The sequence below is a fragment of the Panthera onca genome, chromosome Y (assembly GCF_046562875.1).
Source record: "Panthera onca isolate mPanOnc1 chromosome Y, mPanOnc1 haplotype 2, whole genome shotgun sequence".
NCBI lineage: Eukaryota > Metazoa > Chordata > Mammalia > Carnivora > Felidae > Panthera > Panthera onca.
In genome coordinates, this window is record NC_138358.1 from 22,678,853 (window position 1) to 22,690,402 (window position 11,550).

The window sequence follows — 11,550 nt, forward strand, 5'->3', positions numbered from 1 at the left end:
GCTTTGGCTATTCAGGGTCTTTTCTAGTTCCATACAAATTTTAGTATTTTTATGTTCTAGATCTGTAAAGAATGCTGGTGTTATTTTGATAGGGATTGCATTGTATGTGTAGATTGCTTTGGGTAATATGGACATTTTAGCAATATTTATTCTTCCAATCCATGAGCATGGAATATTTGCCATTTCTTTGTTTCTTCTTCAATTTCATTCATAAGCTTCCTATAATGTTGAGCACATACATCTTTTACCTCATTAGTTAGGTTTTTTCCTAGGTATCTTGTGTTTTTGGTATATTTAGAAATGATATGCATTCCTTGATTTCTCTTTCTGGTGCTTTATTATTGATGTATAGAAATGCAACCAATTTCTGTACATTGATTTTATTTGGTGAATTCATGTATTCTTCTAGCAGTTTCTTAGTTGAGATGTTCTGGGTTTCTTTTCTTTTCTTTTCTTTTCTTTTCTTTTCTTTTCTTTTCTTTTCTTTTCTTTTCTTTTCTTTTCTTTTCTTTCTTTTCTTCCTTCCTTCCTTCCTTCCTTCCTTCCTTCCTTCCTTCCTTCCTTCCTTCTTTCTTTCTTTCTTTCTTTCTTTCTTTCTTTCTTTCTTTCTCTTTGTTTCTTCTTTCTTTCTTTCTAAAATTTTTTTTTAATGTTTACTTTTGACAGAGAGAGATAGAGAGTGAGAATGGGGGAGGAGCAGAGAGAGAGAGGGAGACACAGGATCTGAAGCAGGCCCCAGGCTCTGAGCTGTCAGCACAGAGCCTGACACAGAGCTTGAACCCACAAGCTGTGAGATCATGACCTGAGCCGAAGTCAGAGGCTTAACCGACTGAGCCACCCAGGTGCCCCAGGTTTTCTATGTATAGTATCATGTCATCTGAGAAGAATGAAAGTTTGACTTTTTCTTTGCCAATTTTAACATGAACAACAGTGATGAGATTAGACATCCCTGTTGTGTTCCTGACCTTAGGGGGAAAGCTCACAGTTTTTGCCCATTAAGTATGATATTAGATGTGGGCCTTTCACACATGACCTTTATCATGTTGAGGTATGTTTCTTCTATCACTACTTTGTTGACGGTTTTTATCAAGAAAGGATGCTATACTTTATAAATGCTTTTCTGCATCTGTTGAGAGGACCGTATGGTTCCTCACCTTTCTTTTATTAATGTGGTGTTGATTGAGTTGCAAATATTGAACGAGGCCTGAGGCCAGGAATAAGTCCCACTCGACCATGGTGAATAATTCTTTTAATGTACTGTTGGGTTAGATTTGCTAGTATCTTATTGACAATATTTGCATGCAGGTTCATCAGGGATATTGGTGTGTAATTCTCCTTTTTTTAGCAGTCTTTGTCTAGTTTGGAATCAAGGTAATGCTGGCTTAATAGAATTAGTCTAAAAGCTTCCCATTTCTTTTCTTTTCTTTTCCTTTTTTTTTTTTTTTTTTTGAACAGTTTGAGAATAGGTATTAACCCTTCTTTATATGTCTGGTTGAATTTCTCTGGGCTGACATCTAGCCCAAGACTCTTGATGGGACATTTTTGTTTTGATTGTAATCTCTCCTCTCATTGGTGATTTTATACATTTGTGTCCTTTCTCTTCTCTTTTTGGTAAGACTGGCTAGGGGGTTATCAATTTTGGTTTTTTCTTTTAAAGAACCAGCTCTTAGTTTCATTGATATGGTAAGAAAATGGTTCTCCTGATATAGCTGTTAAGTTTTCTCAACATGATTTACTGAAAACACGGTCTTCCCCATTATATATTATGTTCTCCTTTTTTGTAGATTAACTCATCATATAAGCATGTGTTTGTTTCTAGGCTATCTGTTCTGTTCCGTTGATTTGTCTATTTTTGTGCCACTACCATACCGTTTGATTACCGTTTCTAGTATGTCTTTAAATTTGGGATTGTTATACCTCCACCTTTGTTCTTCTTTCCTAAGACTGTTCTGGCTACTCTGCATTTTTTGTGGTTCCACACATTTCAAGGATTATTTGTTCTAAGTCTGCAAAAAATAGTGTTGGTATTATGATAGACATTGCATTGAATATGTAGATTGCTCTGGGTAGTATGGACATTTTAATGATATTAATTCTTCCTAGTTTATGAGCATCTTCATTTGTGTTTTTCACTTGTTATTTAATCTCTCTGTGCTGTTTCATCCCATGTGAAATGTTCATGCCCCTTTGTCTACCAAAGTGTGCTTTAAGGATAAAATAAAACAAAAGATGGGAAAATGCATTGACATAATTTACAAACACCAGATAAAAGTGAATTATATGAGGAATTACTAAACCCTAAACCAATAAACTGGTCTTTTATTTCCTACAACTGACATCTAATTTGTTGGTTTCTGTAAGCTGGTGGTGTCTATGCCCTTTTAGGTAACTTGCTAGTGTAGATTGTAGAATAGGCCTTACAGAGAATATGCAAAAGTAAATGGTAAATAAAACTGCAAAATTAAAATTATTCAGTGATTTATCCTGTTCATTTATAGCCATACCATCTCGTCGATTATCTCTCAAAATCCTATTGGTGATATTCTCCAGTTGCTAGTGCTTTCATCTGTCTCCTTTTTGGCTTCTGTGTGGAAGGATTATACCCTCCTCTTCTTGCTTGGTGAATATTAGGTCTACAGAATTATTTCTCAGGGAGGGCTCTTGTGATTGCAAGCATCAGAGAAAATTGGGTAAGTGAGAGGAAATTATGGTCAAGGATCTCCTTCATTAGCTGTGGTACATGTCAGTCAATTCTAATTCATAAGTAAGCTGAGAGCTGAAGACATTCCTTAGACAGGCAGAAAGGAAAGAAAGACTGCACCTGGCACAGGCCCTAGAAAAACATGGTAGTTACCATAGGTCACCAGCTCCAAGGACAACCAGACTCAGACTGAAACTTAGCAGAGGGGGAAGAGGCCAAACCATGCTGTGTGCACTCAGAACGATCTACCAGCACAAGAAACATGTTAAAGATTGGGAGCCTAGAAAATTTCTAAGACAGTTGAAACAAGAAGACAGGTCAAAACAAGAAGCTCAAGAACCCTGAACAGAGATAGTTGGAGGTCATATAAGGAAGTTCCTTTCTCACAGAGAGCAAACACCAGAATTGCCTTCAGGTGAATTTTGTGCACAAGCAGTCCTCAGTCCTGGATCCAAGATGATTCTCACAAGGGAGAAAATCCTAAGAGGGGGGTAACATTCCACTAATGCTCTACTGGAGACAAGCACTGAGAACATTTATCTGGTATCAACATCTCCTCCCACGTGCGCTGTGAATAAAGGAAACAAGACCTGTGGTCTCTATTTAAGGGGATTTTTGTTTCAACATTTGTTTTCCTCTACTTTCTTGATAAACAGTCCCTTTGTAAATTGCTACCACCTTTTCAGCAGATCTAAGAACAGGACATTTTCACACTTGGGCAGCATATATGGGAATGATCAGAGAGGGACTGAAGGTAGAGAAAGTAGCACACCAGTAGACAGTCCCATTTCTAGGTATCAGGAAAATCCAGGGGCACTGAGGGCACACAGAGAATGAGAGAGAGGGACAGGACTGGCTTTATAACTTGGGTACCAGTGAGAAATGAAATGTCTGGGTTCTTTTCAAAATTAAAAATTTTAAGGTGTGGCAGCACAGCATTAAGCCATAAAAGTGCAATGGTGAATATGGGGCTTTCTCCAGCTGCATATGTTACATACCCCTGGAGCTATCCCTGAAGAGGGAAAATCATTAGGATCAAAAAGAAGACTGATCTTGGCTTGCTTTGAATTTAATTTGGGTCAATTGTCTATAACCTGTTATAATGTAATAGATATTTTTCTTATAAAGTCAGTTATTACCCTCTGCTAACATGGATGCTATATTCTATGAAACAGCTTTGATATCCACAAAAGAAGTACACTAAAATATCTGAACATGTATTACTTGCAAGTAATAATTTTGCTTCACAATGGAATAAGTTTATCATTTTTAGCATAGAAGCCTTTTGGGAGTAAGTAATGCTTCATTTTCAATATGATATTGGACCTGCCATTTTTCTTAATTATTATAATATGAATGACTACTGGGAAAACATTAAAGAATTGAAAAGGTATGTGAAACAACCAGTTTTCAAGGCAAAAATTCCTTTACTTGAGAATTTATTGGTCTTAGCAGGATGAAGCAAAAAACAAAAACAAAAGAACAGATTGAGTTATATAACATAATAATTTGAAATCTGGGGCAAGGAAATTTTTTTATTTATATGATATGTTATGTTATAATAATGTCTACATATAATAGTTGTAATAATGGAAAACATGGATGGTTTAATGAGACAGATTATAACTTTACTATTATATTGCCTTAACTTGGGATTAGAGAAGTGTGTTGTGCTTAAATGAGATAACTTCTGAGGCAGCTAGTCAGAGTTCAAACACTGTCTCTGGCTTTAACTGTGTATGCAGATATATGTGATTTTTGACTATTTAATACCTCCAGGCTTCCCACACCTACAGTAAAGAAAACTAACAGTGCCTCTACCATAGCTTTGTGTGAAGATATAACAAGACAGTACATGGGATACTACTTGGCATATAGTATGCATTAAAAATGTTTATTGTAACTACTGCCATTATTATATCATGATTGTTATTATTGTTGTTACTATTATTATTAAACAATCTGGCCCCTGCCTGCCTCTCAACATTAATTCCTGTCACCTTCTTTTACTCTAGGTAAACTCCAGCCAAACTTAATATCTCCTGTATATACTTGAAGATTCTCTGCCTTCTTTTTGTTGCCTTTGCTTTGCATAGACTTGGTAAACATTCACAGGGGAGCTTGTAGAATGAATTTAAGCCACAGAAGGGAACTGGGTTGAATGAAATCACCCTTAAAGTACCTTTTGGCTCAGGGAACCTGGGTGGCTCAGGCAGCTGTGCCTGTGACTCTTAATTTCTGCTCTGGTCATGAGTTCCCAATTGGTAAGGTCAAGCCCCATGTCCAGCTCTGCACTGAGAGTGTGGAGCCTGCTTGCAATTCTCTATCTCCCCCTCTCTCTCTGCCCCTCACATTCTCTTTCTCTCTCTCTCTCTCTCTCTGAAAATAAATAAACTTAAAAAGAAAAAGTTCCTTTGGCACTAAGATCCCATCACATCAACAAAAGCAAACAGGAAAGTTGGCACATTTGACATTCTCCAAAGTGGTCTTCCACTCTGCTCTGCTTCACCTCCTCCACTCATTTTTTACCACACTAGCCAAGGCAGCCTCCTGTTCCATCACACTGAGCACAAGGTAGAGCCATGGCAGGTGGGAGTCCTGGAGAAACACAAGAGTCAGATAGAGATGTTCCCAATGGGAGGCCATAGATGTGGTAGATAGACCTGTGTGCTTGATCTCAAGCAAATTGCTTAGATTCTCTGAGCTTCTGTTTTTCAGTAATAAAATGGAGGTATTAGTGCCCACTGCAGCGACTGAGAGTTGAACTAGTGTATATGGATAGTCTACTCAATACCCAATACCCGTTCCCTGTCATTAAGGGTGGGGACTCAGGCTGTGTCTGTAGAGGATTGAGATGAACAGATGGTGCTGAGTCACAGGGGTAAGTGTGTTGCAGGCAGGTAGGGCAGCTGGTGGGCGGCCCTGGAACCCGGACACAGAGACCCCGGGCTTGAGAAGGCCAAGGGTGGGGAAACTTGCTGCTGTCACTTCTGTTCCTACTCTTCTTCTTCTGGCCAATGCTCTGCACAGAATTTAATAGGTTAAAAATACTAGGACTGGTTTTCATCAACCCAGACTTCCCTGGTTGTTTCTCCAGCTTTGAAAATAGCTACAAATCTGTCTCAGGGCCCACTTTATAAAGCAAAATGAGACACAATGTGCCCTGACACCTCTTCGTTGTTCTACTAGGGGCATGCACTTGTGGGTTGGATTGAGCCAGGAGGAGGGGAACTATCTAATACAGTCTCTCTTAGCACAGTTTTCATAGATATTGTAGTCCATAAAAAAGGAAAAAGGCTGAGTCAGTGTCAGGTGGGTGCTTTACCCATCTTTTACCAAAGAGCCCTGAGCCTGAAGTGTACCCTGCAGTTCTTTTGCCACTCAAAGCCACCGTCTCTTCAATTCAGATGGAAAAACCACATCTCCATGGTGGTTGTGACCAGCACGTGCTAACCCACTTATAATGGTAGCTTTGGTGAGGCAGGAATTATCTGTGATTCTGAAATGTGGATATTGAGAGGTTTGAATTATCTAGGCAAGAAAGCAAGGTGACTAGAGCCACAGGTTCAGAGTTTGGTGAGCTGGATTCAAAGACCTTCCTCACTAAAGCAAGTCAATTCAGTGAAATGCCATAACTATTCATTGAGCAGCTGTTCTCTTCCAGGCATTTTGGGAAACAGAGCAGCCTGCCTGCTCACATGCTTCCTGATGATTCTCAGGCACAGACATGGGGGATGGGGGTGAAGACTTATGTACCCTTACCATAAATGATATATAGTGGGTACCAGGTGACTTATCACAATGCTGGATCTCTTAATGTCAGTATCCCCATCTATAAACCTCTGCTCATGGACAGGCAGCAGGCAGCAAAGCTGGAAACAAAGATAAAACACCTGTTACAATGCCTGAGTCTTAGAAGGCATCAACCAATGGAAGACTTTTTTTTTTTTTTTTTTTTGCCAAAAAACTACCAAAAGGTCTATTTCATTCTTGCTAGTAATTTATGAGAAATAACAAAAAATCTTAAAATTTTAGTTAACGTGAAACACTAAAGTATTATTTTCTCAAATTTTTATCATCAATATCATCATCATCATCATCATCATCATCATCATCATCATCCCCATAATAGTAATAATACAAAGTGCTTACTATTATGCAACCTCCTAAGCATTTAGACATGCCTACAACTCTGTGACGTATATACTCTCTAGGTCCCTGATAAGGGGCAAGACAAGCCCACTATGGTAGACTCCTTCCTTTCAGAGAGTTGCCTCTTCTTTCTCTCTTCCTGTCAATATCTAAATACCTCAAGAGGCTGCTTGTTACCAATGTAGAAAAATTCCCCAGGTTTTATAAATCTCAAGGCTTCTGGATCTTTTTGAGATACTGCTGTACAAGGTGTAACACTTTCTAAAGAAAAAGCCCTAAGTTGGGGACCTGGGTGCCTCAGTCATTTCAATGTCTGACTCTTTATTTCGGCTCAGGTCATTATATCAAGGTTTGTGGGATTGAGCACCATGTTGGGGCCTTAGATGACATTCATTTGTATTGGGAGATACCATGGAGGAAAGAAGTGAATTTTTACAACAGCTGAATGAGGGAAAATAAAATCACAGTACCTACAGAAATGGTATGATATAGCTGATGAAATTATGAAGTGGGGTTCATGAACAAAGGGCTAAGAAAGAATTCTTGAGATATTTTTGGTGCAAAAAGGTGGTTTTATTATAGCATGGGGACAGGACCCATGTGCAGAATGAGCTGCACTTGCAAGTATAAGGGGAGGCTGATAATATATTTTAAGTTTGTGGAGGGAGCAGGATAGAGATAAAGCAAGCCTCTAAGGAATTTAGAAGCAAAGCTTTCAGGACCTTGAGCTAGCTGCTGTTAAGATAGGGATATTTTAGTCTTTAATAAAACAAAAACATTAAGGCACTAAGACAGCCATGAGTTCCTTGAGGAGGGTCACACTCTGCATGTTTCAGATGTCTATCAGCGGGCCGCAAGCTGTAAAGAGATTTAATTTCAACTACATATCTCTGGCCTTTGTTTTCCTCATCAGAGCTGCCAGATGAAATGGGTCAAAAATTCACCCTGCATGATGTTTTCTGAGTGTCTGTTACTGAAATGGACTTTCATTCCAGTCAACAAGCTAGGGTTATACGGATGTGTAACTAGAGGGGTGACATCCTGTGTCTGCAGAAAAAGTCCAACGTCCCCATTCAGAGAGCAGAATGGCAGCCACCCACCAGAACCTGAAATGAGAATCCAGTAAACAAACTCCCGTTCATCCCCCCACCAAGAAGGAAGTCAAATAGATGAAGAAATGGGGAAGTAGTCATTGCTCCTGCATTGGTTTTTAAGGGTCTATATAACACTTGACTTTCATCCCCAGGGAGAAAAATCGTCTCCCATAAATATGATTTGCAAAGGGTTTCTGGAAATATTTCCACAGGCTGCAGAGGGGATAAGGAGGATTACGCCCACTACTTTGCATCTTAAAATGATCTCAAGTAGGAATTTTTCAATCTTTAGTGTTTTTCCTCTCACATACCATTACAGGTGCAAGGTATGGTATGTGTAACCAGATTAAGCAGCAAAAAGGTCACTATTATTCAGAGTGAGGCACCATTTTGAAAGCTACTCTTCATCTAAATAGATAGCTTAAAGAAGCAAAGCTCAAAAATACCTTGTGGTGAAAATGCTCCTTTTAAAATTTACAGTTTGGTTCCTAAATTAAATTGTCAAATTTTAGAGATGAGATTCAAGAGAAGTTTGTCGGTAATCCTTTTCATATTTAGTAAAAATAAGGAGCAAAAAAGAACTTCCTCCTCGTCAGGTTCAAGTGAACACAACTTCAACTTGACATTTGATTTGGGGACCAAATCAACACCACAAAAATTATGGCGGTGAAAATATATCTATGTTACAGTATGGAAACTTAACAAAAAATAAGTATCAATGAATCAGTCAATCAATTAATCAATCCCTTAAGGGTGTTTTATCTCCCACCCAATTCAAGGAGAAGCCGGACGAAGAGACAAAGAGGGCCGGAGTGGGGCGCCGGCCCTGGCTGGTCCAAAAGCCGAAAGCCGAGTTACAGGAATCACACCCCTGCAGTGGGCGAGGCCCTCCCGCGCGGCCACCGCACCCTGGCTTGGGGATGTCCTCCCCAGACAAAGCCAGCTTCGCAGTAAAGGAATGCCTGCCCCCCCCCCCCCGCCCCCTCGTAGGTACCACCCTAGACCCTTAGTTATCATGCCCCGGTCCCCAAGAGCAGGCTTCCGCGGCTGTTCCAAAGATCCACGATGCTAAAATAGACACGAAGAGGGAAAATACATTATGCAGGAAGTGCTGGGGGGGGGGGGGGGGGGTTGGGCCCGTTTTAATTTTCCGCCGTCGTTGCGGTCAGGGTGCACTGGTGCACACGGGGCGGGGGGTCCCCCAAACGCCAGCCAGGGTGCGGAGCCGGGGCGCGAAGGGGTTAAGTGGGCCGGCGGGTGACATCACCTCATTTACATAGGAGCGCGCATATAGTGGCGCGCGGCGCGTCCCGCCCGGCATTCGGAGGCGGCCACTGCGCAGCTCGGACTTCGCTCGCTCGTGCACCTCGCTCCGGTGAGCCCCAGGGCCCCTGCCTCCTGCCCTCCCGTCCCTTCCCCGCCCCGCGCCCGCGCTCGCCCCTCGGCGGCCGCCTCCCTCCCGAGGCGTCCCTGCAGCCCGAGCCCAAACGGTCCTCCCGGGGAGGCCTGCCTTGGGGGCCTGGGGGTGCCAGACCCTGCCAGATGCTGGGGGGACGGGGTCGGGAACTCGCTGATTTTAAAAAAACGACCCCCCCCCCCCCCAAACCGGACCTTTGGCGGTGCAGCTTCGAGGGAACATTTTTTTCTCCCCCGCCCGAGGCATTCTACATTGTCTCTTAGGCGATGATTAGTCAGGAACAGAAAGATCCTTTGTTCCAACTCACACCCACCCGAACCCGGAGCTTCAACAATTACATTTTTTCTTGTAGCCTTCGAGGGCTTCTTGGGCTCTTACCTGTCCAGATTCAGGCGGCTGGGCTCCACTGTGAGATGGAAAAAAAAAAAAAGGGGGGGGGGTCAGCCCTTCTTGCGGGGGCTGCCGAATGGCCCCTGCGTGCCGATCACCACCGGTCGATGGGGTGTGGGGCAGCTTTGTGTGCAGCCGGCGGCATTGTTGAGCGCCAGCGAGGAAGCGGTAGGGCGGTGGTCGGAGCGCCGGCCGCAGCTGCCGCCTTTGTGAGCAGAGAAGAAAGCAAGGGCGCGCATCTTTGGCGGACAGAGCGCGCATGGAAAATGGCAGCGCTGTGCAGCCCGGGATTCATTTTAAGAATTTTTACTCGATCCCATCCCCCCCCCCCCCCCACTTGAAATGGCTTCACCGTGTTCCCCTTTTAACCAGCCTTGAATGGTTCCACATTGCAATTCACAACCCGCCGTGGTCAATTTCATTATTCCGAAAGATTCGCCCCCCCCCCCCCCAATGGGGGAGGGATCTTGCCGGTTTGGGCCCCAGCATTTGGAAATAATGAGGGGGGGGGTTCTTTTTTGTATAGAAAGAGGAAGCTTAGCCTTGAATGAAAGCGGAAGGGGTGGGGTTTCACGCAGGAGATGCGAGGGCAAAAGCGCGTTTCTGAGCTGGGAGAGACCAGGGTGCGTCGCTCCTTGCAAGATCTCACCCTCCCTCTTGGCTTTGTGTATGCAGCTTCTTCTGCAACCATGTCTGATAAACCTGATATGGCTGAGATTGAGAAATTCGATAAATCGAAATTGAAGAAGACAGAAACGCAAGAGAAAAATCCGCTGCCTTCAAAAGAAAGTAAGTCTCACCTCCTCCCCCCCACCACCTTGAGAAAAGGCTGGGCGGGAGGATGGGGAGGGGCTGACAGCTCTTAATGATGAATGTGGCCTGCAAAGGCTAATTAAAAATTGTTTTGCAGCCAGCCAATAAGGCTTTAATAATTTAATAATGGGATGTTTCCAATATATTACGATGCAGTATGTATTCCATTTTATCTGTTCAAATGGTCTTTTTAATGTACATGTTTTCGTGGTGGAACGGCTTGATACTTGGGATATGGGAAGCGATCGTAAAAGAAAGTGCAATCATCTGCCACTAGGCTACACTGAGTCCCCCTAATGAGCTCTTCTCTTTCTTTTTTCTTTCCTGTCACAGCGATTGAGCAGGAGAAGCAAGCAGGCGAATCGTAATGAGGCGTTCGCCGCCAACATGCACTGTACATTCCACAAGCATTGCCTTCTTATTTTACTTCTTTTAGCTGTTTAACTTTGTAAGATGCAAAGAGGTTGGATCGAGTTTAAATGACTGTGCTGCCCCTTTTCACAGCAAAGAATCGAGAACTACTGACTACGAATGCCAAGCCTTTCACCTCTGCCTGTCTGGCTGGCAGCAAAGGAAAAGAACTTGGTTTTGAAAGAAGATGGGTAGAGACGACCATTGCTGGTCCAAGGTGACCTGCAGGCTGTGAAATGTAGTTTAATCACAGTGCCAGTTTTTTCTTCATATGATTTTAATTATTGGAATGCACAATTTTTTAATATGCAAATAAAAAGTTTGGAATGTGGTTGGTGTGATTTGTTTGGAAAGAGTGACTTATTCCACCTGAAATCTGTGCAGGAGAGCCACCCTCTTGGTCTAACTGGGGAAAAATAAATAACAAATATGTGATTATTTGGATAACCCTGTTACAACATAAAAATGGGATCATCTTGTCCAGACAAGCTAATTGAGACATCATTTTTCTTAGGCTGACTGAATTCCTATGAGCAGTATCAAGGTTTTATCAAGAATATATTTGTAATCTT

At 42.2% G+C, this 11,550-nt stretch overlaps 1 protein-coding gene across 1 annotated transcript; it reads left to right on the top strand.

Annotated features, from left to right (window-relative positions):
• Positions 1 to 9,248: 9,248 nt before the first annotated feature.
• LOC145715070 (thymosin beta-4) lies at positions 9,249 to 11,309 on the top strand. The gene is made up of 3 exons (XM_081794654.1): positions 9,249 to 9,322; positions 10,430 to 10,543; positions 10,901 to 11,309. Exons 2-3 carry the CDS (start codon positions 10,444 to 10,446, stop codon positions 10,933 to 10,935), a joined length of 135 nt encoding a protein of 44 aa, XP_081650780.1. The 5' UTR covers positions 9,249 to 9,322; positions 10,430 to 10,443; the 3' UTR covers positions 10,936 to 11,309.
• The last annotated feature ends 241 nt before the right edge of the window (positions 11,310 to 11,550 follow it).